This window comes from Serinus canaria, chromosome 5 (assembly GCF_022539315.1).
Source record: "Serinus canaria isolate serCan28SL12 chromosome 5, serCan2020, whole genome shotgun sequence".
Lineage (NCBI taxonomy): Eukaryota > Metazoa > Chordata > Aves > Passeriformes > Fringillidae > Serinus > Serinus canaria.
This window is the reverse complement of record NC_066319.1, coordinates 56,191,138-56,219,136: the sequence shown is the minus strand read 5'-3', so window position 1 is coordinate 56,219,136 and position 27,999 is coordinate 56,191,138. Positions and strand designations below refer to the sequence as shown.

Here is a 27,999-nt window from a genome sequence, read left to right as displayed (position 1 = left end):
CTTGCTCCATTTTATGGTGTGTAAACTTCACTGCTTATCATGGTTTGATCCCACACATGTGGAAATGAACTTGCTGATAAGCTTTTTGTTGTGCCCTGTCTCCAGGAGTTACTGTGTTTTAAAATGGGAGGAGGTAAAGGGTGTTCATTAATTCTGCAGATAACCCTAAGCTGTACAAGGGCAGGACTGGAATTCCAAATGATCTTTATAAATTGGAGGGGAGTGAAAGAAGTGAGTGCTGAAATAAACATGGATCTCAGCATTGAGGACAGGCACAGCATGGGGAAATATTTGCTTGGCAACACTGCAGCAGAAGCAGCAAATGGACTGATAATCATCAGCTGGAATATTTTTGTAAACACTGAAACCAGTAGAATTTGTGTCACTCAGCCTTGGAAGGCTGTAGCCTTAAATATCCCCATCTGACCACAACAGTTTAAGAGGAATGTGGAGTTACTGGAATTTCTCCAGTTGATCACAGCTGTTCTTTCAAGAAAGGCAAAGGAGTTGTGTCCTTTTCTACAAGAAGAAATATAAATTCGAAATTTGAAAGATTTTGAATACAGTAAGAACATAATTTGAATTAATTAGTTTGGTAGTATGACTGTCAAAGGGTAGAGAAACTGAAGTGCTCTTACCTAGAAGAAAAAACATTTAAATGGAGATACAATGGTTGTACTGTCAAAGGTTTCCATATTAAATGTGTTGGTTAGCAAGGAGTAATGATCCAAAATGAGGTCTGACACTGGAAAAGCTGATGATGAAGTGCCAGTTTTGCACTTGACCTTATTAATGAGAAAAGAGGAAACACTTTGTAATAAAGCCAAACCTTACTGCACTGTAAACTGAACAGTCAAATACTCAGTTGAATAACCAAAGTCTTGATAGTCTAATCCAAAAGTCATTAGTAGCTCAGATCTAATTATTATAGAAAAAGAATACTTCTGCACAGAGTAAAAATCCCTATACCAGTAACAACACAGTTAAAGTCATCCTACATCCATTTAGTTCCTATTCTTTCTTTCTGGTTTATCATTCACTCTTCCTCTTTGGCCTGAGGTTGGGCTGAGGCTGTCAATGGTTCACATGTGGTCTTCTTGAAAAGACTCTTCTATGGCTATGAATGTTTTGGAGGTATCATTTCTGTAAAGTTTGAGCAATTTGGTTTTATTTAGGTTTTCTGACAGTGACAATGCCTGTGCCTTTCTTACCTGCACAAACCCTGCCTCTGTGCATTTCTTCTACTTTTTGATGAGGAGGTACAAAAAAAACCAGAAGAGACCTCAAAGGGAAACTTAATCAGACTATTTTTGCTCAGGAACATATTTAAGGAACATGTTTAATACTGTTCCCTGCAGTGGCACTTTTTCATAACGTGACTGTCTCATTTGCCTCTCCTTATACCTTTGAGCCATCCCAAGAGCTGAGTAAGGGGTGGAATTTGTCACAATCTTTGATACTCAGTGTCATGAGTCCTCCCTGAACTCGTCTGCAAATGATGTACAAAGCCTTCAAAGGCTTGGCTAGGCACAAGGATGGGTGCATTCAACTAGAAATTGTTTTCATATTGCAATCATGAAAACAAATCTTCTGTAATTTGTTTATAAATTTACATCGATGGAAAATAGAAGTCATGATTGAGAATAAACTTACAACTGCTGAGTGTATGCATGGTGATGTTTCAAAACAGTAATCCTGAGAATTTAGAGGCAGCTGTAAGCAGAGATTCACAATGCTGGTGTAATCTTTAAAAGAAAAAAAATCCCTTGCTGAAGTCTGATGGGCAATTACAGGCTTTGAAAAACAGGAGAGGGACTTCCTAAAATGCTTCATTGAAGCAAGAGCTGTCATTAAAAAAAGCCCTTTCAACAATAATTCTGGAAATCCAAATAGTAGTAGTAGTAGACTTTCTGGGATCTAAATTCTCTCCTGGTTGTAGCCTCAGCTACTGCAGTGGGTAAAGTCTGCAAGGAAATTTAATCTCTGTAGTGCCAGCCTAATTTCCAGCTGTGCTGGTGGATAGGAGTGAGGCCATATGACTGTGTGTATCTGGATATTACAGTTTTCAGAAATGAATAATTATGTTTCGGCTGAAGCTTCTCTGAGGTAGATGCTCAACTGTTCATCCAAAAGTAATCACCATTTCTTTGGCAGAGGGGAAAGATCTCTTAGTGGAGGCTGGAGCCAGTGCTCAGTGTTTGTGAGAATAATGTGGGTGATGAAAAGCAAAATGCACCTAAAACACCTAGAGGTGACATCAGTTTACAGAACCACAGAATCAATTATCTTGGAAAAGACCTCTGGCATTATTGAGTCCAACTTTTGACTGATCACCACCTTGTCAACCAGAGCATGGCACTGAGTGCAATGTCCAGTCTTTTCCTGAGCACCTGGGAACTGTTTAAGTGAAAATATACAATATACTTCTTATTATTGAAGCAACCAACAAGATCTAATGAAGTTCAAGTAAGTGCAAAAGACTGGACAAATTCAGCTCAAATACCAGCTCAGGAATGCTCCTGTAAGCAGCTGTGCTCAACCTGAAGGTTTTTGCAGCCTTCAAACTGAAGTTGAAACAGCAATATGGGAGTGATGTGAAAAAATTCCAAATGCCATGGATGCCAGTGGAGATCTCTGTGTGTACAGCTTAGTGTCAGTGTAGGTATCACCTCTAGAATAACTGGAGAATCCTACAGTAAAAGGGATTTTGCTGTTTGTTATAAGGCCAGATTGTTTACTGTGAAATTCTATTAAGTGAATTTGTGTAGCTACAATTGCACATCTCTACTGTAGTGAGCACAGAAAAAAATATAATCACCATCTGCATAAAGACACATTACAAAGCTGGAGAGACTGTTCCACTCATTTCTTTTTCAGACTAAAATCAAAAGCAGTCTGCTTTCTTTTTGTTGCTTTTTTTTTTCAGGATTCTAAAGGTAGACCTGATCCTAAAGGACTAAAAGATACTTTGAGGTTTATTCTGGTGTTATACTTAAATGTCTTATGTAACTGGACTCTTGCAGAGTGTTTGTTTTCTCTCATCACATGAGACCTGCATAGCAGGTTTCTTCAAATGACACTGGTATTTTACCCCTTCTTGTCTGGAATGTTTCATTTTGAAGTTCATTCTGCATCTGGAGTTGCTTATTTAGATTTTACAAAGCTTGCTAAGTGGCTTCCTCAGCCCATTTTCATCTTGATCCTCAAATCTGGGCACATGATTAAACCAGATAATGGAATATTTCCCTCCTCCGTGTGCAGCCCAACATTTGGAAATGGGACTCCTGGAATTTCATCAGCTACAAGGAATTTAAAAATGTGCTGAGCTCTGTCTTCCTCCTAGCCCTTAGGATTTAGAATTGTAGAAGATCTGGAGATGGATGGGACCTACAACAACAATTGAAGTCCAGCTCCTGGCCCAGCCTGGGCCATCCCAGGAGTCACACCAGTGCCTGAAAGCCTTGTCCAAATGCTGAACTCTGTCAGCCTTGGTGACCAGTGCTCTGGGGAGCCTGTTCAGTGCCCAAGCACCCTTTGGAGGAAAAACCTTTTCCTGATATCCAACCTAAACCTCCCCTGACACAACTTCAGGTCATTCCCTCAGGTCCTGTCACTGGTCGCCAGAGGCAAAATCAGTGCCTGCCCCTCTCTTTCCCTCAAGGGTAAATTACAGACTGAGATAAACTCTCCCCTCAGCCTCCTCCAAGCTGAACAGACCAAGTGACCTCAGCTGCTCTTGTGTGGCTTCACCTCTGGCCTTTCACCATCTTCATGGCCCGTGGGTCAATCTCTGTGCTGTGACACAGTTTGGCTGTGATAGAATCCATCAAAGCAACATCGCCTTTCAGCAGCTCGAGCTTTCTGTAACAGACACCAAACTGCTTCCTCTTTAGTCACAGCAATGTAAATCTGGGAAATATGGGAAATAAGGCAGGACAGAAGAGGACATAACCCTCAGCTGCTAAGGGCTGTTGAAGATGGGGAGTAACTTGGTTTTTTGTTATGAAAATAAAAGGGTTTTGAAAAGTGAGGTAGCAATTAAATCCGAGAGACAGGCTCGGTGCACCCTGCCGAGCAGGTGATTCTGACACAGGGCTGCGAGTTGTCACTGTCCATCCCGCTGGGGTGGGGGCTGCCCGCTGTATTTCACACGTGCTGCCAACCGCTCAGCCCAGTCCTGAGCACCCATGGATAGACACGGTTCAACATTTTGGAAGACGCAGCCAAGCCCCCAAGCCGCATTTTGGGCTGAAATGTGGCAGAGCCCCGGTCCCCGGTGCCGCCCCGGCAGAGGCAGCGCTGCTCCCTCCCGCAGCCCCGCGGGACCCGCGGCCGCGCCCGGCTCCCCCCGCTGCCCGCGCCGAGCGGGGATGAACCGAGCGGGGCCGGCGCGCACCCTCCGCGCTGCCGGCCGCGTCCCCGCGGGCTCCGCTCCGCTCCGAGCGCGCAGCGAGCGCCGCGGGCCGGGCCGGCCATGGCCACGGACGGTGAGTGCGGGCGGGCGGTGCCCGGGCGGGGACGGCGGCCGCGCCCCGCTGGCCCGGGATGCGGGATGCGGGATGCTGCGGGAGAGGGAGCGGGATGCTGATGGGAGCGGGGTGCTGCGGGATGCTAGCGGGAGAGGGAGAGGAATGCTGCGGGATGCGGGATGCTGATGGAAGCGGGGCACTGAGGGATGCTGACGGCCCCCGGAGGGGGGAAACCGGGCCCAGCTCCAGTGGCCCTGCCCCTGGGACGGTGAGGAGCCTCCGCCGTGGGGCCCGGCAGGGTGGGAGAAGGCGGCTCGGGGGTCGCTGTCCCCTCCCCGGCCGGCTGCGGGCGGTGCCCCTCGGCCGCTGCCCGCGGGTCTCACAGGCACCGGTGGCGGGGTGTGCCGCCCGTGTGTTCCCACCGAGAGGGTTCCTGTGCACAGACACGAATTTTAGGGAGAATAAAGGAATAGGAAAGCCGGCTTCTGAGATATTGACAAAGAACGGGTGTTCTTGTAATCATGGGGGTCTTGTCTGGGTCTGGGAGCCTGGGAGTTGTGGGGTTTTCTTACCATAGCATAACAGAAATGATTTGAGGGAGGATTTTTGAGTGATGAGGGTGTTGTTTTGCACCCTGGCTCAGCTCATGGTCGTGACAGTGGTGCTGCTGTCAGGTATTTCCCTTAATATTTCAGATCACAACACTGGTGAGTTGCTGAACCTGAACTGCTGCTGTTAGACACAGCCCTGGCAGTCTCTTCCTGATTTACTAGAAAAATGACAACTTCAATGCTTCCTGAGAATTGCTGGGTTGATATTGCTACATCTTTTGCCAGCTTTGGGGAAAAGAATCACGTGAGCCTTTAAGAGATGCCAGGATGACATACAGCAATGTATAAGCTCTCAGGGAAAAAAAATCCTAGGCTTGAGCTTTTTATTAAAAAGATTTGACTTAATCAGGAGTCTAATTTCTCTCCCCCTTTTGCCATTTGGTGGTGTTCCTTTGTGTTTGCTGTTCCTCGTTTTCTTTCAAGGCTGTGTCCCTAAGGAAGGGTCATCCCAGGCAAGGCCCAGGCTGATGGGTGGAGTTGTGGATTTTCCACAACACGGAGCCATTTGGTGCTTCAGCATGGCCTTAGCAGAACCAGGAGCTAACCTGGTTTGTTTAGAGTAGTATTAGTACACTTTTACCTTGCAGAATCTGTCCTTCCATGAGTTAGGTTTTACAGCAGGGATCCACATCTGATAGTTGACTCCTTATCATGTTTGAAAATTGCTAAATGTTTTGATTGAGAAATAATAACCTGAAATGAGAAAGACTGGAGGGAAGCCTGAAGTTAAAATGAATAAATTGGCATTCCTTGGACTTAGTGTACTTGTATTAAATTCCACTTAGATTTGAACTATGATTTTTATTGAAGTGGGAAAATCTGGATTGTTCTGTTTGGCTTTGTATCCAACCTCAGCAGATGCCAGCCTTTCCTGTACTTGTATGGAGCAGTGGCACCATCAGCAGGACCAGGGATTGTCTTGTCTGGGGAGGTTTGGAAGGAGAGCAAGGGCATCCTGAGAGCTCAGGTAGTGTCCACTTCTGTCCTTGTGTCAGAGCTGTTCCTCTGAGAGAGGCAGAAAGAGCCAGAAAGTTTCTTCCTCTGATTCTGGGCTGCCAGAAGAGGTGGCAGTGATGACTTGAGGTGATCAGAGATCCATTTTACAGCTGTCTGCTCTTTTTTAATTGCTGAATAATTCATTGTTCCTGCTGGCTCAAGGATCAGAAGTGATGGAAGTTTGGTTTCCAGTCACTATGGCTTCAGCTCAATTGGAAATGAGTTTAGCTTGGACACAGTTCAGGTCAGTGCCAAACAGAACTGTGGATCCTTTGACTCCATTTCTAATGCAGTTTTAATTAAAGCTGTGGGAGCCAGTGCTGTTTATTGATGATCTGAGTGAAGGGATTGAGTGTGTTGGTGACAGCATCAGGTTGGGTGGGAGTGCTGAACTGCTGGAGGGAAGGGAGGCTCTGCAGAGGGATGCAGAAGGCTGGATTGATGGACCAAGCCCAAATTTATGGGATCACAAGGTGAAGTTCCAGGTCCTACACCTGGATCACAAGAACCCATGTACCACCACAGGCTGGGGCAGAGTGGTTGGAAAGCTGCCTGGAGAAAAAGGACCTGGTGGTGTTGACAGCAGTGAACATGAGGTTCAGGTGGGCAAGAAGGCAAATGGAAGCTGGGCTGTGCCAGGAATAGTGTGGCCAGCCAGACCACAGCAGTGATTGTCCCTCGGTACTCTCACTGGTGAGGCTGCACCTGGAATCCAGAGGTCAGGTTTGGGCTTCTCAGGTCAAGAAAGACATTGAGGGGCTGGAGCATGTTCAGAGAAGGGAACAGAACTGGGAAAGGTCTGGAGAGCAAATCTGATAAGGAGGAGCTGAGGGAATTGTGTGGGCTCAGCCTGGAGAAGAGGAGGCTCAGGGGGGACCTTCTCACTCTCTACAACTCCCTGACAGGAGGGTGGAACCAGGTGGAGGTCAGGCTCTGTGAGGAACAAGCAATAGGACAAGAGGAAATGACCTCAAGCTGTGCTAGAAGAGATTTAGATTGGATATTAAGGAAAAAAAATAGTGGGAAAGGTTGTCAAGCATCAGAACAGGCTGCCCAGGGCAGTGGTGGAGTTACCATCCCTGGAGGGATTTAAAGAAGTGTAGATGTGGCACTTGGGGACATGGATGAGTGGTGGGCTTGGCAGTGCTGGTTGGGCTTGGTGATCTTAGAGGTCTTTTCCAGCCTAAATGATTTAACTATTTAATGGTATCCTCATAATAATAAATCCATTCTGTATATTTTAAAATCAAGGATCTCCCAAGAGAATATATTTAAAAGAGGAAACATACATGTGACTCTTTAGAGTAGTTTTTAAATACTGGAAGTACATTGACTTCCATTTGAAAGTTCATGTCTCTGTATCTTGGTTTTGGTTTTCCTTTCTTGTTTCATTTTGATGTAACATTGCCTAAATTGTTGCTAATAATAGACCTGCTTAAGAAATGTCTGCTTTGTGGAAAATACTGATTGCACTTGTGTGTTCTTTTCTAAGCATGTGAAACACAGGCACTTCCACAAAGAGCCTGCATTTGTGCCTATGCACCTGTCCCTGTGAGAGAACATTCAGGTACACAGTCAGACTTCAAAGTAAATTGGAGAATATTTAAAATCTTTTTCCTTCCTGTTTTGATTCAAGGGGTGGGGTGGGGGGGATATTCTCCAGGGATGTTGCCTCTGAGGAGAGTTTGTTTTTCACAAAGATAGGCACCTGTATATGTCTTGGAGGAGAGGATGGAGAGGGTTTCACTGAAGAACTGGGCTGCTGTTACAAAGGTGCAGAGAGATTCCAAAGCCAAAGGGCTGCTGGGCTTGTCAATCCTGCAGCCAGGCTTATAATAACATTTTTAGAGGTTTGAGGACAAAAGTGAGTTACCAAACTGTTGCTGTTAGGTTGGACATGACAGACACATACGTGATTAGGGTTTAATAAGAAAAAGTTTTTATTTTGCTTGTTCTTTAATTTATATGCTCTTAACAAAGTGTGATCTTCAGTCATTAACTACATCACAATAACTTATTATATTCATTGGTGTAAAGCAATTAGTGTTAATATAATTGGTAAAAGTTTTATGGAAATGTAATGAGGTATGCATACACATTTACTTATGCACATAGTCCAGCTTATGAAAATTTTCATGCATCTTTTCTAATCTATTCCAATACTAACATCCTTGTCTTCTTCCTTACTATAAATACACTCAAAAATCATCAATTATTATTTCTTCTATCAACTCAGCTTTGCTTACAAACCAACTATCAAACCCCTCCATACTAAACCAACTACTTTTGAGGTTGCAGGGCACCTTGAGCTGGATGCATCCCTGTAGCCTCGTTACTGAGGGCTGTAGCACTGGTTTAATTTGCTTCTGTCACCATGAGCTGGGTCCTGTTCAGTGCAGAGGGGTGATTATGGAGGAAGTGCTGTGGCTGTGGGGTGGCTGAGAATGTGCTGAAGCTGCCAGAGCTCTTCCAGCTGTGTCAGGTTTTGGGAAGTGCAGCACTGAGCCTTGCCTTTGCTCCAAGTAATGATGCCAGCCCCTCCTCAGGGAGCCATCTGCAGGAGTCTGGGATGTTTATTTGCCTTCTTGGAGTGTTCTTTTTCTTCCTGTGCACGTGGGGAACAAGTGAGCTCCATCTGGGTACGTCCTTCCATGGTGCTGCTCAGCTGTAGAGACATCTCTTAAACAAAGAGGAGCAGCCATAATTATCAGGGGACATTTCTAAAAACATCAGGCAGCTTTGCTTTGAAAAGGCAGCCTCAGATGTGCCTCAGGTAGGTTGAGGGGGTTGAGTAGTCACTAAGGAGACTTTGTGCTCATGTCCCCTTTGTGGGATCTGCTGCTGATGGCTCTGGTTCTGCACACAGAAAGTTTGATCAATTATTCAGCAAGGACTTGAACCTAAGCTGCCTCAGAGCTGGCAAGCCACTGCCTCTACAGACTGCTGTGGTTGGTTCTTATTCAGGCACTCTGACTTTGCACAGAGTGTTTTTTGTGCAGTTTGGGAGATGAATTCCCAATCAGAGGAGAATGTGGTTATCAACCAGATCCATACACACCCAGCCTGTGACAGGGGCTGTAATCAAATCCAATTAGGCATGCTTTAATCAATCAGGGGTGCTAAGTTATCTGTGCTGCCTGGAAGGAACTTCTTGGATACTTTCCTTTTTGTGTTTCAGATAGATTGGCTTTGTGTTGGAGGGTTGAACAACGGGTGGGTAAACAGTTAAAATTGCCAAGATTATCCATCAGCAGCTGCAGGACTTGGTTAAAACAAGGACAAGTGACCTTGTGGCAGTTCTCAGTGGGTATGAGGGGGACAAGATGCCATTTGTGAAGCCCTGAGAAGAGCAGTGCCAAGAGGAGATAGGACCTCAAACAAAGTCTCTGGTTGTTGACAGGCTGAGAGGACAGAGGCAGGGGTAGCCAAAAAGGGGCACTGGGAGGGTATCACAGAGCCCACCCTGCACACAAACCCACAAAATGACACTTGTGATCCCTCTGCTTGTGGGGTCCCAGCTGCACTGCACTGCATGTCTGTGTGGAGCACCTGGGTGGCATCTCCTCATTGACACTGTCCCCATTTCTGGCTGTGGTGCTCCCTGGTGAACTGAGCAGGGCAGGGACCCTGAGGGGCACTGGGCAAGGGCAGGGATGGGGTGGGATGGGGTGGGATGGATGGGGTGGGATGGGATGGGATGGGATGAGATGGGATGGATGGGGTGGGATGGGATGGGATGGGATGGGATGGGGTGGGATGGGATGGGATGGGATGGGATGGGATGGGATGGGATGGGATGGGATGGGATGGGATGGGATGGGATGGGATGGGATGGGATGGGATGGGATGGGATGGGATGGGATGGGATGGGATGGGATGGGATGGGATGGGATGGGATGGGATGGGATGGGATGGGATGGGATGGGATGGGATGGGATGGGATGGGATGGGATGGGGCTGGTTTCTTTTCTTTCTTAGGGCACCTCATACCACTCTGACCCCTCTGTTCCACAAGCACCTTTCACGTCTCTCTCTGTCCCTTGCACAGCTGGAACTTGTGTTGGGATTCTGCCACAGAGTCCTAGAATGGTTTGGGCTGGAAGGGGCTTTAAAGATCATTTAATTGCAACTCCTCTGCCATGGGCAGGAACACCTTGGCTGGAACAGACCTTGCTCTGATGCTGACTTTGAGACTGTGGCGGTTTTGCTTCCCCTTCCTGTTTGTGTGTGCTGTTTCTATAGTGCTCTGTAATTAGTAGTAGTATTAGTAGTAGAAGTAGTAGTAGTAATAATAATAACAACAACAATATGTAATAAAATAGATTAATTATTTAATAATTTTTATTATTATTATTATTATTATTATTATTATTATTATTATTATTATTATTATTATTATTATTATTATTATTATTATTATTACTACTCAAATGCACAAGACAGTGGGTACCTTCAAGGAGTGGGGAGTCAGTCCTAATGAGCCTTCATTGGCTTTGGTAGGGTTTGAAAACATCTAGGAACTTGGAGATAGTTCTTACTCCTACAGCTGGCAGGTGTGTTTTTAAGATTATTGTTATTCTAGGAAAAAAAAAATCTAAGTTTTCAGATGCCAGAACACTTATTTTGGGTCAAAACCAGAGTTTTCAAACACTGAAGCACTTCTTATAAAAATGTGGAAAATCAAAATGTGATTGACATCTGAGAAGTGTTTATGGAGCATATTCAGATAATGTACATAAATTAAAAATAAAATCCCCCCAAATGTTTCCCATCACATTATCCTCACAACCAAGTGCTTGCAAAGTTGGAACAAAAATGTTTGGTGGCTGAACAAAAGCCCAGTAATTCTAACAAGGGTTTACTCAGGTCCTTTTGGTGTCTCACTGCAATTGAAAGAAGAGAGCTTTCTAAAAGAATTCATTGCTCTTTGGTGTGATAGTTTCTCTTTTCCTAAGCATTATTTCTACCAGTGTGGGGAGAGGGGTTCTGCAAAGAGAAGGCATCTACACAATGCTGATTCCTGCTGGTGATGTGAATTTGATCTCAAGATAAACATTTGGGCCACGTTTAAAGGCAGTCATTGGCTTCCTGAGGTTGCTGTCTGCAGAAAAGAATTTGCAGTGTATTTATCAGACAATGGCAGGGGGCATGAAGCACTGTTCTAGAGGGGGTATTTCCTCTCTCTTGTTTCCTAGTGGCTCTTTGGAACCAGCATTTTCCATCAATAACTTTTGTTGAAAATACTTGAGAAGGTTTGCTGTCTGAAACCCATTTTGCATAACACGCCTTGGTTATGCTTTGTGCTTAAAAACTTTGAGTCAACCCTGAAGAACAACACAATCACCATAGAAATCACAGAAAATGCTTCATGTGTGGGTGGGTTTTGTCCTCTTTCTTGTTTTTCAAGAAGCACTTGAAATCTTCAGAGTTTCTCTCCAGAGGAGCAGATAGAAGGAAAGAAGGCATTTTTTATTCATTGCCACAAGGACTAGAAGGGTATTTGTTATAGCAGCTGATATTTTTGCCTTATGGTTTACTTCAGACCCACACATTTAGGTAAAATACCTATAATTGTTTGTTGGAGGTGTAGATTTTAGTTGGTGAAGTTGTGATGCTTGCCTTTAAAGTCTTAAAAAGGTGTGCATGCTCCATGAATCATGCATAGAGTTACAAACTGTTTAATTTTCTGGGTGCAAAAATGACTTAAGAATTTCTGTAGCATCAACACTGCAATTCTATTCATTGGTCATCATGTAGGGGACACAACTGTGCTGGGAGCCCTGCTGAAAAATCAGTCCAGGAGGTTCTGTTGCTGTACTTGAGAGTAAATGCTGGTTGGGTTTTTACTGAAGCTGTAGGAGGTGAGATGTACAAATGCTCACAGATTTTGCAGCAGTGCTTTGGGCTCTGTTCTGCAGTTTGAATGACTGGGTTTGCTCCCTGCATTTCAGTATAACATTAATAATTGTTTCTCCAGCTTAACTTGGGTTTTTTATGATTGTTATATCACAGACTTTTCAGTGGGAGCAGAATGCATTTCATGCTGAAGTTGGAAGGCAGCCTGCAAACAAATCAGGGTGTGTTTCTGTTGCCATGGTTTGCATTGGGAAGTTCTGCTGTGTTTTTGGGGGCAGCTCACAGTGAGGGATCTGACAACCTGCAGGTTTTTCTGTCTGTGCTGCCCCTGCTGTGTATCACAGTGGTTGTCCTGCCTGGCTCCAGGAGCCACATGCCAATGTTGTCATGGACTGAACCATGGGATGTGCACCTAAATGTGCATTAATTACATATTTCTACATATGTAAGGGACACTTCATGGGGGGAAAATAGTGATCCCACCACCCAGAATCTTGACTGTATCTGATGATATCTCACTTTAGCCCAAATATTGGCAACCTCACCTTTTCATTACCCACCAACCCGGGCCATGTGACCTCATCTGTCCAAAATGACAAAATTTTGTACAGACAGATCTAGTAAATTTACTGTCATTTAGTAGAGACAAATGGAAAGTTGTCCCTGCAGGAGGAGCCCTCAGACTGTCCTGTTGTGCTGGTGCAGTCAATGTGTCCTGCTCTGGTGCTGCTCATGATTCCCTCTATCCCTGGGCCACCAGCTGTGAAGGTCGAGTGGGGCAGAGGGGACAGGGGTGGGATGTGCTGTTCCCTGACACTCTGAAAATTGGTTTAGGTATGTCTGAGTCACAGAATGGCTTCTGGTGGAAGGGACCTTAAAGATCATCTTGTTCCAACTCCCAGGCTGTTCCAAGCCCCATCCAACCTGGCCTGGAACATTTCCATGGGTGGGGCAGCCACAGCTCCTCTGAACAACCTGTGCCAGGGCCTCAGCAGCCTCAGAGCCAAGAATTTCTTCTTAATATCCAATTTGAACCTATTCTCTTTCAGTTTGAAGCCACTACTCCTTGTCCTATCAAGAATTACATCCTTCAGGCTCTGTGAAGATGTCAAGGTGACATTTGTTACCACTTGCTCCCAACCCTGTAAGCTAATGTTGAAAAATCACTAGTTTTAAGTCTCAAAAAACATACACATTGTGATTTACTCTGACCTTTACTCTGCTCACTTCTGGTTTCCAGATATTTCTCCTGCAAAAACACAAAAAAGAAACAGAAACAGAAGTATAAAACAAAGCTGACCTTCTCTTTTTGCTGACTTGGGTCCAAGCATCACAGAGTCAAGAAAAACAGCAAATTATTTAAATGTGCTAGCAACTTTGGGAACAGAGCTGCAAGTCCCCTTTTTAGAGGAAAAGGAATGGATTTAAGGATTCCCAGCAGGCAATCTCAAGGGGGGGAAGGAGTGATTGTGGTGGGCACATTTGTTTTCAGTGCTTTCACAGCAGTGACTATGCAATCATTTATTTGCCTGCTGAAGGCACAAGGACAGATCCCCAGAGCTGCTCTTCTCCTCATTTGCCTTCCCGATGTTTCCTTGCTTTTTTGGTTCAGTTCTTTACCCTCTTCACTTCCCCTATCTCCCTCCAGGGGGATGGAAAACTGGGAGTTGTGCTTGGCTTACTCAAGAGCTGGGGACCCTGAGGGAAGGTTTCCTCCCCAGACACTGCAGTGAGGTCCACGAGGAGCTCCTGTCAGACCTGAAACAGAGCAGTCCCACAGATCCAGTGACCTGCCAGGTGCCTCCATGCCAGGGAAGCCCTGCAGCCTGTGTGGACTGCTCTGAGTCAATCAGTGTGGGAGGCAGAGCAGCATAAAGGGAGAATGTGCCCCTTTCTTGAGCTGGAAACAGGAGCTTCAGACTCCTGAGCTGCTGCCCACTGTGCTTGGCAGCAACAACCACTGGAGCATGAGCAAAAAGTCAAGATTGCCTCGGGTCAGGAGACTTTCTCACCATGGGGTTCACAATGGGCTTGTGCTCCTCTGGCCTCTCTCTTTGGTCCACTCAACATCTGAAAGGAGCAGCTCCAGCAGGGTGCACTGAGAGAATTCTTCAGGAGGGTCCCACAGGCCAGGGCAGTGAGGATGGTGGGGTTCAGATCCTTCTAGGCAAAGCCAGGACTTCCCTCAGGGCTGGCCTGTTGTATTTGCTGGGAATGTCCCAATAAAGGCAGGAATGATGAATCTGACTCCATGTTCTCAGAATGTCAATTTATTGCTTTATTATACTATATTATATTAAAGGATATTATACAAACTATACTAAAGAATGCAGGAAGGATACTTACAGAATGCTAAAAAGATAATAATGAAAACTGGTGACTCTTTCCAAAGTCCTGACACAGCTTGGCCCTGACTGGCCAAAGAGTGAAAACGACTCACAACAGAATCCACTGAAACAATCACCTGTGGGTAAACAATCTCCAAACACATTCCACACAGGAGAAGCAAATGAGATAAGAATTGTTTCCCTTTTCTCTGAGGCTTCTCAGCTTCCCAGGACAAAAATCCTGGGCAAAGGGATTTTTTCAGAGAGAGTGAATGCCACCCTGGCCCACCTTGTAGCCATGCTGGAAAGGAAAAGTGCTGCCCACATGATCTCACATGGTGCTTCATCTCTTTAGTAAGGGATGATCTCAGCAGGAAACGTAGGCAGAAGTTTCTGTGCTATGGGTTATGGGGAGGATTAGGTCTGAAAGAGTTCTGCTGTTTTGGTTCATGCTGTCATGGTTTCTGTGAGCAGGTGGGTGCCCAGGGAATTTTAATGCAAAAAATGTCAGATCCCCTAGGATTAGGTGTCAACTGACTGATGATTTTGAGGAATGAAGTCTTGAATTTGGCACATAAAAATAGCAGTTGCGTGGGACCTTGTCACCATTTCCTTTGAGAACCAACCCTTTTCTGAGAACTTTAACTTTGGGATTCTGCTGCTGTTCAGTTCTAGTATGTAAATATTCATTCACCAAATCTCACTCTTCTGCACTCTGCCCCCAGTGCCTCCCTGTAGCATTCACTGTGCTAATGGGGTGACAATGGGTCACATGTTTCATAATAAGGTGAGGAGTGTAAGGCCTGAGCTTCACATGGCTGGAAATGTGTTAGTACCATGATAATCACAAGGTAGCAGCTGTCTTACCCTCTCTTTTTATTTTTCTTTTTGAAACCCACTCCACTTGTTTTATAATTACTTGGGCTCATTATGAACACATAAATAGCTCCTCTATTTAAAGAGAACAGATGGTTTTTCTAATGATTTTTCCTTAAGATTGAATGAATTGTGGTTGAGTCAGAAACTGCCAGCCCAGAAACATATGTTTTGATTAGAGAAATACTTGATTAGGTTAATTGAGTGTGACTCAGTGTGATGTACATTTGGCCAACTTAGAAGCTTTCCAACTTTCTCTTGGATAGAGATTGCAGCCCATCTCTGAGGACAGAGCAGCAGGGAAGGGAGTGCAGGTGAAGAGGGAGAAGCCAAAGGGATGGAACACTTTCAGGAGGGCTGGGAAGCATTTAAAACATGAGGACACATTTGTCCATTCCCATCTTGTTCCTCAGAGTGAGGTCTTTGCCAAGAGCAAACTCCTTCCAGTTTCCACCTGAGGCCTCTGAAGGAGCCAAAGTCAGACCCAAAGTGAGACAGCTGAGGGTGCTCCTGGGGACCCAGCCTGCAGGAGAGGGGCAGGGAGAGCCAGCTGCAGAGTAAGTTTGCCTTTGGGAATCCCCTGTGTCATGAGAGGCAGCAGGGATGTGGTTACACTGAGCCTTGATGAGTCAAAGGCTTCAGAGCAGTGTCTGTGACATCCAGGAGAGAGTGTGCTCTAGCAGACAGGTGATCTGTTCTGACTTTGATAGGAAAGGAGATAGAGGATCTCCTGAGCAGGCTCAGTGTCACTCAAGGTGTTTTGGTTAGGCCATGGAGTGAGTTTAATGTGCTGTAATTTCTGTGCAAGCTCAAGCTTGGTGGGACAGGGTACAGCAGAGATGATGTGGAGCTCAGCAAAACAGGTAAACTTCAGAGAATAACCTACTCTCTAACTTCAGAGAATAACCAAATCCCTAACTTCTTGACTATTTTATGATGTTTGCTGGAGACTAAGGGATTGTGATGCCTCTCTGAGACCTCAGTCCTGTTCCAGATGCTGGCATGTAGCCAGAAAAACTCTTAAGAGATGTGTCCTACTCTCCTTCCCTCTGTGACTAGAAACGGCACACACAAAATGCAGTCCTTGATGTTCCCACTGTAATTCAACACTTGGTCTGGGAGGTGCCCAGGAGAGACTCTTCATATCCTGTGGCTGTGTAAGTCTGAATATGAACTCAAACCCCTTTGAGAGCATCCCAGCAGTTCTGGTTCTGTAATTCCCAGCATGTCTTTTAGCAGCCATTCTTTTCTTTTTTGCCTTTTCCCCAGTGCTCCTTATTCCCGCTCCCTTTTCCCTGTGTGGCAGAAGCAGAGCTCTCCTTCTCCAGACCTGGTCTCAGTGTTGCTGCTGTGGTGCTGCAAAGGTCAGAGGAGGGTGGCTCAGCCACGTCTCTGTGCCCTTTGAAGGGCCCTTGGTGTGTCTGTGTCCCTTCAGACAGGTCCTGTTACGTGCTTGAATTGAATCATCTCCCACAGCATTCCTGCAGTTTGATGTGGGCAGTGACAAACCAAACCAAATGGGTCCTGTCCTTATTTAATCTCCTTTTTGTTGGACTCCTGGATGCTGAGGATTTTAAACTTTCTGTGCTTAAAGGCACAGACCCACAGGAGAACACTGCATTTGACCTGAGGTCATGGAACAGGCTTCCAAAATTGATGGATAGCACTGGGATTACGGGTGTGTAGTTGGTTAGAAGTGAGTAATATCACAGGGTAGAAAACTTAGAGTCTGGGATTTTAGAATACAGAAATAAATATGAAACAAGATGGAGGTTTCAGGGTGGAGGCAGATTGTTCTTCTTTACCTTCTTCTTCACCTTCTTCTTCCTCCTTCTTCATGAGTTTGGGTGATGTTTTATAATTGGACAGAAAATCTGCATTGTGGGCTTCCAGAGATCAGTTATTGGGTTAAAAGGAAAAATAATCTAGGTGTCAGTTCTTAATTGGAGAGTTAAGTCTTAAAATATTTTTTAACAAGAGATAGTTAGCTGTTTTGTGCCTTGCCAATGAAAACCTGCAGAACTCATGGTTGTGAGGCTGTTTCACTGATAAGAAATAATAAACACCTGAGTCTGAACAGGAACTCTGTCTGGAGTGCCTTCAATCCAGACCCAGAGAAACCAATACTTTTTTTGTGGGCAAAATTGTGTCTTTCAGGACACCAAGGCAGACATCACCTGTGGGGACAGCATGTGGGTGTGAAGCAGGAGGTCTGGAATGATGTGTACAAGATGCTCTGCAATGCCAGAGGAGAGGGATGAGGTACCAGCCCACCTCCTGTTCCAAGGGGGATGCAAAGGTGTCCATGTGGCTGTTAGGGTGTGATATTGATGTAGCTTGATATGTCAGGGCTAAGGTATGTTTTATCTTCTCCTTGCTGGATTATGAATGGAAAAAATTATTGCATTCAGCTGCTTGAATGTATGTAGGTATGGTAGTGAGCTGTGTTGGAGGATCTTTAATTATGGATCTGAGAGAAAGGAACTAAAACTAATTTTAACTCAAAGCAAAGCACTCATAGGAGCAATATCCATCGTTTTCTAGCACTGCACAGAGTTTGGATGCAGCAGGTGTAAGTACAGCAATTTTCCATCCTGAAAGCACCAGGTAGATTCTTCATGCTGTGATCTGAGTCACAGGAATTGTGTTGTGACATTCACAGTTGTGACTTTGGAGAAAGCAGCAAGTCTCATTAAAAATACAATATTTATTTTTTCTTTGTTGGACTTTTATTTCTTTTTTTTAATATCTTATTATCAAATTTTTATTTGATAGTGAAAGTCCTTCCCAAAAGGCCATACCTTATTTCATAGATGTGCCTTCCTAAATAGAAGCAGTGTCAGGTGAAATATTGTCCAAAATACCCTGACAACCACCTGAAGAGTTTGAACCTAAATTCTTGTCTTAATTATTGGCCGTGCCTCGGATCTGGTAGGCAGCACTCCCCTCTGTGGCATCTTTAGAGCCGATTTTGTAAGAGTTTTTGCCTCGATGCTGGAACGAGAAAGTGAGAGAGGCTCTAGAGGGCAGTGCAGCATCCCTGTGATGGGAGTGCCTCCAGGATTCGTTCATAGGAATCCTACCCTGCAGGATGATCGCTAAAAAAAGATAAAAAGAGGAGAGAATTAAGCAGTCGTTTTTGTTATTTCACAGGCAGTCTTGATTGATGAAATTTTTTTGTACCAAGAGGACTTGGCCCTCTTTTTAGAGGAACTTTGAACGTTAGACTGGCTGTACTAATTTTGAAAAGGTTTCAATTTCTTAAAAAAAAAACCCAAAAACTCTATTTGTGTGCAACTTAAAGAAACAAAAAAACCAAAGCTCATCCCTCCTGTGCACCTAGCAAAGTCCACACAAGAACTATTTGTTTTCACATTGTTTCCCCTTCTCCAGCACAGCCTTATAATGCACCACATCCTTTGACTGGATGTGCTCCTGTTTCCCTTGTAGAGAGATAAATCAATAAATCATTGTGTCAGCACAGCACAGCTTGGAGCAACATTTCCTTGTGCTGGAATGTTTTGAATTCACTTCAGGTGGGAGCTCAGATGTGCCACACACACCTGCCTGCTGATAATATTGCAGGGCAACATCCAGAATGGCAGGGGGTGATTGAGGGTGTCAGCCTGCTCCTCTGGATGTGGAGCCACAGCCTGGAGCCTGCTCCTGCTGCCAGAAGGGATCAGGAGCTCCTTGCTACCCCATAAACAACTTATATATGCCTGGCTGATTATTTAATGAGCACTTGGCATGGATTTTTGCTCTGTGAGAGAGTTCATGGCTCCTGACCGTGTGGATTGTGTTGCTTGTGTGGGGATGGAGGAATCAGGGCTGAGATCCTGCAGGGAGGTGTTTGAGGCAGGATTGTGCCAGCAGCTCCCTCTGTAAGGCAGCACAGGAGGGATTTCCATCAACCTTCAAGGTAGCAATGCTTCTTCCAAATTAAACTGGACTGCCTTCCACAGTAGGAGAGAGGAGATTGTCCCAAGCAGTTCCTCTGGGTGAATGCAAAGGATCTGTATGTGGGCTCAGCATTAGGTAACTGATACTTCTGAAATACCTGTTTGTTTGTTTTCTAAGTAGAGAACATCTTGTTCATCTGTGCAAACCAGAGAGGATGAGAGGAAAGGAGGGGCCGTGGATAACAGAGAGGGCTTTACATAACTGAGGTGAAAAACGAGATGCTCTCATTTAAACCAGAGGGGAGGAAAATTGCTTATACATACTTCCAGAAGAATCCTTTTTTAAAAAGAGAAAGCAGTGTTTCCTCTCTCCCTTCTATCTGCTCTCTTTATTTTCCTCAGTTCTGCCTGTAAAGAGAAGGTACAGGAGACCTACAAATGCCACAGTTCTACTGTGACTTAATTTTCTTTTTCAGCAGTACCTATCCTATGGTTTTTGGAAAAGCTGCTGCTGGTGGTGTTTGTCCAGGTGAATTAAACAAGCTGCCTGTCAAACCACCCTGGTTTTCAGACACCAAAATGTAGAATTTTCAAGTAGGAGACCTGTTGGTAATGCTTAGTGAATCAGACTGTCTGCTGCCTGATGAATGCTGCATAGCTGTTACTGTAGTAGAGATTACTGCTAATTTTTGTTTGTAGCAATTAATTTCCCTATGTGTTTCCTAATTAAATAAGGTATGACTGTAAAGCAGATTACCAGAATGATGCCAAATTCCTGTCTACACAGTCTCCTTCTGAATGAGGCTTGTTATTTCCTCTACGGTTTAAAACTGAGCCATGTGTGCTGTCTTCATTTAGTTTAAAGAGCAAGAAATCAGCTTAGTTTCATACTGTTATTACTTAAGACTGCTTCGATTTTTTGGAGAAGGGAGATATCCAAAGGGCTTAATGCCATTGAATTGATGTGCTGCAAATTCTTGTCATTAGCATTTCCTTTGTGTGCAGCTCCTTTAAGATAAGGGACATCTTTTCTGTTTGTGTTCTCACACAATTCCTTTGCCTGCCTGATGCTCCAGGTGTTCAGAAGTGGATAAATAATAGAGAGGAGGGATTTTATTTTTCCTAAAATTTGAGAGTCAAAATATGTTTGTTGGCTTTTAAATACAGTGGTGCTTTTTATTGCCCTTTTTTCCCCTCAGTGATTTGGCCCCCTGTTAATGGGGGTGGTCTGCAGTGAACTTGGCTGAATTCTGCCTGTTTTAACAACAAGAGCTAAAGCCCTCAACACTCTAAGGAAAAGTCCAGAAACTTAAAATAGATTCAGTGTAAGCAGTGCCTAACACAGAAAGTTAATTGTTCTACTAATGAGAGATAATTCTGCCTCACTCAGCTGGGTCAGCTGGGAATGTAGAAAAGCAAACATGATGACTCTGGGCCCTAAAGCTTCTGCTGGTGTCACTGCTTTTGTAATTCTTGCACTTGCAAGGAGAGAGAACGATCTGGAGTTTGACATTCCCTCTCTTTATGTGCTCCCATTAAAGCTGTGCTCCCGGCTTGCAGGCTGGATCTGATGTTTCCATCACAGCTCCCCCACTTCACTGGCTTTACCTTCTACACTGGAAGGTCTTACCAAGGTTTTAAAACCAATTTCAGCTCACTTGAGCAAGTTGTGAGGGCTGCTCCTCACCTGCTGGAGCTACAGGCATGTGCCAACTTCAGAGAAAATCTGAGCCAGCCCCTGAGGTGGAAAGTTGGCAGCAGTGCTGGGGAAGCACAGCAAAGTTAGCAGGGCTAGGGGAAGCACAGCCCTCCTGCATGGGCTTGTTCAGCACACTCGTTCCTCAGCTCATGCTGGCTGTTTCAGTGCTGAGAGAAATGCTTTTTTCTGTCTGACTTGAGAGAAAGCAAGCACTGAGCTGGGTGGCAGCAGGGCACATCCACTGTCAGTCACAGCGTGGCAGGAAAACTCCCTCCCATTGCTGAGCAGGGGACATGGGATGGAGAGGGAGAGAATCTGCTGCTGAGGATGGGACAGCAGCACCTGCTGGGAGACCCTTTGGTGCTGGGTCCTTTTCCAGGGAGCACAGACCCGTCAGTGCTCTGCTGGGATGGTGGGAATTGCTGCTGCTACCTCGGAAAGTGCAAGACAGGCGCTGGTGGGCGTCAGGAATGCAAATCTCTCTGAGACTTGACAAGTCTGTTGCAGTTTTGCCAAGAGGGAAGGGCTGGCTCCCGGCTCATCCCTGAGCCTGTCTGCCAGTGCCATGGAGGATGGGAGCCACAGGGGATCCTGGGCTGGTCTAGACAATTTGCAGGTGCTTTAGTGCCTGCCTGCCCTGCAGTTTGATGCAGTCATTGCTAGCCTGGTGTGTGGGAGTGGGGAGAGACAGAAGGACCTGCCTGGCACTCAGCAGAAGGGGGATGTGGGAGCCATCCTTGGAGCACTGGCAGACACAGAGGGATAATGGAGTTTTCCAGTCTGTCCATGGGGCTGTGGAGGGAAGGGTGACTGCAGGCAGAAGTAAATCTGTCAGGTGTGGTATTTTCTGGGGTCCTCCATGGCAGGAAGGAATGAATCTGACTCCATGTTCTTAGAAGGCTGATATGTTATTATATGGTATTATATGAAACAATGCTATACTAAGCTATACTAAAGAATAGAGAATGGATACTTAAAGAAGGCTTAACAAGATACTAATGAAAAACCTGTGACTCTGGAGAGAGTCCTGACACAGTTGATGGTGATTGGTCATTAAGTCAAAACAATTCACATGGGACCAATGACACAACCACCTGTTGGATAAACAATTTCCAAACCACATTCCAAACCAACGAAACACAGGAGAAACAAATGAGATAATTATTGTTTTCATTTTTGTCTGAGGCTTCCCAGGAGTAGAAATCCTGGAGAAGGGATTTTTCAGGAAATGTGATGGTGACAGTCTGGTCAGCACCTCTGACAGCCAGCAGTGCCTGGTAGGAGCACAGGAGCAGGGCTGGCATGAGAACTGCCGGGATTTTGGGATTTCCCCCAACTTTCACAGCCTGCAGTTCAGGGATGAGCACCTTCCTGCTCCTGCTGCTCCACCAGGATGCAGGGATGCAAACTGCAGGCAGGCAAGGTCACACAGCTTTCCTGTAAGTGGCAGGCATGTGCAAAGTGTAATGGATAATTCCATGATGTCAACGACCAGAAGCAAACGTCTTGCAGGGTGTAATTGGTTTCTCTAGAGTGTCAAGTGCTTTTATGTGTTCAGCATAAATATCTTTGCATTGATTGGGAGGAGAAGATAAAAATCGATGATTCACAACACTGAAGTGCTTAGAACATGACATTAAAATGACTCTGGGAGACTTAGCTCATAGGGGACATAGCAAATACGCCAGAGGTACAGGAAATTAAGAGACTCTTCCCAAGTCCTGAAACCAAGCAATAAATTTGATAGATGCTGTGTTTTTCTGCCTAATGGGTTTTAATACTGACATTATTTTTGTAGAACTGCTCTCTTTTTGTATTGTTTAGTTGTGGTTATTTTTTACTCTTATTTGTTTGGATGTTTAGGACCCCAGGTTAAATGGAGGCATTATTATTTTTGTGAGGAAAATCTATAGTTTAAGTAAAATGGGAAACAAGTCCTGTTTTGGCTGGCTTTGTACACAAAGCACCAGGAGTGTGTCCTGAATTATGAGTGCTGAGAAGCACAGATAACCACAGAAAATAAAGCTGGGCAGGACCACAGATCCATCCCTTTGCTGCAATTTAAGCACAGAGACCAGATAATCTCCATTCTATCCACAGTGATTTTTATTTCCTCTTTCTTTTTATCTCCTTGTATCACGTTTTCTATAGGCTTGTTTTGTTTTGTTTGGGTTTTGGGGTTTTTTCTGTTTCTTTTTTTTTTTTTTTTACTAGGCCTGTAAACTGTCCCTTTTTACTGTCCCCCAGTAAGCAACCAGACATGACATGCAGTTCTAGTACTTTGATTCCTCCCAGTCTAGAAAATAAAACCCAGTGGTTTTTTGATGGAAGTATTTATATGCCACTCTGGTACTTTTGTACCAGCCAGGAGAATCCTAACTGTCTTTCAATGCTGGCAGCAACTCATGTGATGAGCTGTTCCCTGGAGAGGATAAATGCTCTGAGCTTCCTAAGGACTTGCAGCCTCTTGTCTGGGAATCTCAGCTTGAGTTTGGGGTTTAAAGTAGAAAAAAAATGACAAATTAGGTCTGAAGAACTCCAGATGTGCCTGTGTAGGAGGCCAGGTGATGAAGTGTGCAAATGGATTGCTGGTGTGTTTGGCTGAAAGTCAGATGCTGTGTGCCTGCATTTCTGTGAGGGGTACAAAGCAAGGTGTCCCTGAGGTGCTCTGCTGGCCCTGTGCATCAATGTCAGCAAAAGTCAGCACAGAGCTTACTCTGTTCTTGAAATGTTTGTGTGTATCAAGGGCAGGAATCCATGAAGGGGATTGACAATGCTATTTTCAAGAATTTTCACTAAGATTGCATGCAGCTACCTGGGGACACAAGGTGAAGCATCAGCTAGATGCAGAGTCACTTTCTTCCCCGAGCCTAAAATGAGGAAGGAAAAACTGTTTGCTCAGGACTTTCTGCCTCTTCAGAGCACAGGTCTGACTTGACTTTGGCTGCCTGCTCTAATTGCTGTTTAATGAAAAAGCTGTAAAACCCTGTGGAACAGCCAATAAATCAGCAATGTGTAGGGAAAATTGAAAAAGCGTGTGCACTCCCAAAGTGGCATGAGAACAATAGGGGATATGATAACCTGACATCCTCTGACCTTTTTACCCCCAAATCTCTGTGGGAACTCCTGTTTCTCCACCTGGCTGTTGGCAGAATGGATGGTTTCTGTCTCACCATCTCCTCAGCCTTTGAATCCAGTCCAGCCCAGCTCTGCTCCTCTGCCAGGCAGGCTGCTGTGGGTAGTGCTGACTGCACACTCTGCCCAGCACTGCCAGGAAATCGCTGCCCTAGGGTGAGGCCAGGAATTGTTAAGTTTTTAAGGAACAAGTCAAGGCTGTTGCTGAACTGAGGGCAGAAACTTGCTGTGAACTGAAATAATTAACACAGCTTTGATTGCAGAAGTAGGCACTGCTTTGTCTATGGCTCTATACAAAGTTAAAGGGAAAAGTGAAAGGTGTTAATGTTACCCCTTCATTAACCTGGACCTCCAGACTGGCAAATTAGGTCCTGGTTTCTCTCCCTGCCATCAGCTTTGGTGTGTAGCCTCCTCCTGTGCCTTTCCCACTGCTCCTGCTACCTTTTGGTTTGGAAATGAGTGATGCTGGATCACTGGGTGGAATGAATTCATGAAGTTCAAAGCACAGCTTAGGTGGTCCTGGTGAAGAAAACTCAAGCAACAGCGACCCTGTGCTGGATGAGCATCTGGCATGCCAGCTGCCCTCCCATCCCTTTGTGCAGGCACTGCTTGTTTCACACTGGGATTGCCAAACGCAGCCCAGACCATGAATATCTGCTGAGCCCAAGTGTCAGCTCCCATGCCAAGGGCTGGTCCTGCAGGACATGGCAGTGCTGAGGTGTCACCTGAAGGCAGCCAAGCCCCAGGTTCTGTCTGCTGCCCTGGCAGCCTGGGGAGGTGATGGCAGTGCGTGCAGCAGGAGGGTGACACTGCCTCTAAGGGGGGTTGTAGGTGTGTGCTGCTGCTGAGGGGTGAACTGATAACTTCTGCCCCCTGGCCAGGAGCAGTGGTGAGGGCTCTGCAGTGCTCCAGGCTGCTCTGGGAAGGTGCAGGGCCTGCTGGTGTTATTGGGGTTGCTGGAGATGCCAGTGATTCCCTTGGCAAGCCCCCCACCCTGAGTTGTGCCACCCTGGCCAGCAGAGCAAGTCCTGCCTGGTCTCAGCAGTGACCTGGCCTGTCACTGCAGCAGCAGCTCCTGGTGTCACTGGGGAATTGGGCTTTTGGCTCCCTGCAGGGGAGGGAGAGGGGTCACACTGGTTCCTCCTCCTCTGCCCTGTCAAGGGAGCTGCAAGGCCCATTCCTGGGGGTGTCTTGGCCATTGTAAGGAGCCAGGTGTGCAATGGGTTGGCTCATGTGTATTTGATTTAATGGAAAGAGTGGAAGAAATTCTCCTTTATCCAACATTCTGTTTTTATTCTTGCCTGTCTGTCATCATCTGCTGCTCACTCCACGTGTCTTTCACAAGTCATGGATGGCCAGGCTGGGACCTCAATCCCCACATTGCTTTCCTTTACCCCTCTCCTGCCTGCCCTTGTAAGAGCCCAGGAGAGGGAGAATCACTGTGCAAGCACGCAGCCCTGACTGGGGACATCTGCTCAAGCACAGAGTAAGCAGAAACAGCAATTTTTGCAAAGCTGCTGAGGGTTCAGAAGAATGAGAGTGGCGGATGAGGACCTTGCCCTCCGTGTCCCATGGGGGCTGTGTGAGGTGCTCTGGGGTGTCACTGCCCCAGGCAGAGCAGCCCCAGCAGCAGCAGGGCAGGCAGCATTCCCTGTGGGCACAGCTCCTGGCTGTTCCTGCAGACCTGGGGGGGAAGCAGAGGGAAGAGCCAGCGCCTGTCCTGGGTTCCTGCCAGCACCTGCCAAGGGCAGAGGCAGCACAGATGCCAATGGTGGAGGGCATCTGCTTTGGAAGGGCACAGAGATCCTGTGCAGCACCCACTGAGCCTGTCTGCAAGGCTTGGCTGGAGGAAATGAGGTTAGCAGAAGCAGAAGTTTCTACAGCTTGCCTACCAAGCGACGGCCCGAGTTGGCCCGGGATGCTGGGAACCAGTTTTTAGCCTGGGCACTTCTCCATCTCCATCCAATCTGTGCAGCAACACAGCTAAAGAGCAGGAATGTGACTTTGCCTGGACCTGTCTTGTAGAAGGTAAAGCACCATATGGGAGCTGATGGCTCAACCTGCCTGCAAAAGGTATCTGAAGAGAGGGAGGAAGCACAGGGCCCACATCTTTAAAGATAAAGCAGAGAGTGGGTGCCATTTCCTCAGCAACTGAAGCTGTTGCAGTGTCTGATCTGCCTGTGGTTTCAGTCTCTCTTCAACAGCATTTCTGCCAAGGGGGCAGCTGGGAAGAACTTTTGCTCCGTAATCAATTTTCAAGGGAGATTAGAGATGAGATCAGAATGTGGTTTTTTTGTTGTTTAGTTCATATTTTGTCACCATATGCTGATTTTTTCAGATTTGATATTTTTGGTTTTGTCCATGAGGTTTCTGCTTTGAACTCTGGAAACACATTCCTTATACAGCCTTAGGTGTGGTTTGTTTTGGTTTGGTTTGGTTTTTAATTTTTTTTAATTTTCATCACTCTCTCTCTTTTCCTGATTTATGTTTTATTGTAATCCCCCCTCCTATTTTACAGCACCTCAAACTGAGGCTCTTCAGACTCAGCTACCCAACATAGAAAGCTTTCTGCAGGCAGAAATCCATGGGAAGTATGAGCACTTAGAACTTAGGAAACTTGAGTCTCGAGGTGGGCAGACAGAAATTAAAGTGCTTTTAAGTCTGGAGAACTTCTGGAAAACGTTATCTCCCTCCCTAACTGTGTTTCTGTGATTTGCAAGACTGTGGAAATTCAATTACAGGAGTTAGCTGTGAGCACAGCGAATACAGGTGGTCACTTTTTGTTCCCTTGCAATTCAGAATGACAATCCCCACCATTAAAACTCAGTGCATGTGTTCTTGATATTAAACAAATTGGATGGCTCTGAGATTGCTTATTTCTTCCAGGGATAGGAGGATGAATTGAACCCAAGCAGTTTTGCAGCCCGGCGTGTCTCAGCTCAAGGCTGCTAATGACGCATCCTGGAAACACAGAGCATCAGCAAGTCCTTTGTACTTTGCTAATATTTTTCCTGCAGTAACACGAGAGCAATTACAGCTTGGAAGGATGGGAGCTGGAAGGCTGGAGGAGATGAAAAAATTCCAAGGGAAGAGCAGGATTTCATGAAGTGAAGGCAGGGAGTGTATGTGGGTGGGCGAGGGAGCAAGCATCTGTAAATAGTTGGCACTGACAGCTGCTTTTAAAAAATATGTGGGAATCTGGAAAGAGAGAGGTGGAACAGCTGCAAGTGTGTGTATGGTTTATGGAAAGAGGAGAGCAGTGTGCAGCCTGTGAGGGATGGAGCAAAAGAGCAGAGCTAAGCAGGAATCTGTGGAAGGGGTGAGAGAAAGCGGGGCAAAACCAGAGTGAAGTTGGGGAAGGAAGAGATTAATTCCAAGAGATTTCAGGGATGGGTATAAAGTGTAGTGCAGCTGATGTAAGAGTCACTGTCGTGCTGGGCCTGCCAGTGGTGAGGGGGGAATTGCCACTGCCGCCTGCCTGTCGTCCCAGCCTGTCCTCCCTCCCCGGCTTTATCTTTTGATTTATCTTAATAAGAAATCAGCCTTGCTAAGAGCGGGTCATGGGGCTGGGCTGAGGGATTAAAGCCAAGTCTCCGACCTCTGGGCATATTGTAATGCTTGTGAGCCATTGACTCATCCTCTTTATTGGCAGGTTGATGGATCCCTAACTAGGTTGTTAGTGGCATCTCAGCCTTGCTGCCTGAGATGTGCCTTTTGTGTTTAAACTCTGACTTAGAGAAACAAGTTCATTTCAGGCTCTTTGTGCTTCTCTCCTCCTCCTTTTCGCAGCTTTTGCTTCTTTAAATGTAGACTTCTTTTGACAGATCATCTCCATGGTAACTAACAGGACCGGGCTGCCTACAGAAATTGTAGTAATAAAGTGGTTGGTTTTTACACATGATGAAAAGATGATGAAGCACAATGATAGGTGATAAAGACACAGGTAATTGCTCTAGAATAATATTGCTGCCAAGAAGATGACTGAACTCCCACACAGAAGATGAACAGATGGTGTATTTATTGAAATTCATAGGCTGAGGGAAGAAAATGTAATTGATGGCTGTGTAGGTTTTTGTTTCAGTTTACTATGTTCTGAGCAGAGCCGGGAGAGCGGAGTGCCAGCAGATG

The 27,999-nt window shown here is 45.6% G+C and overlaps 1 protein-coding gene across 1 annotated transcript in view; it reads left to right on the top strand.

The window, feature by feature from the left end:
* Positions 1-4,474: 4,474 nt before the first annotated feature.
* Positions 4,475-27,999, top strand: part of SYT16 (synaptotagmin 16) — a 102,372-nt gene continuing 78,847 nt past the window's right edge. The window contains exon 1 of the mRNA XM_050974930.1: positions 4,475-4,487. Coding sequence (XP_050830887.1) covers positions 4,475-4,487 — 13 coding nt within the window. The remainder of the gene's footprint in view (positions 4,488-27,999) is intronic.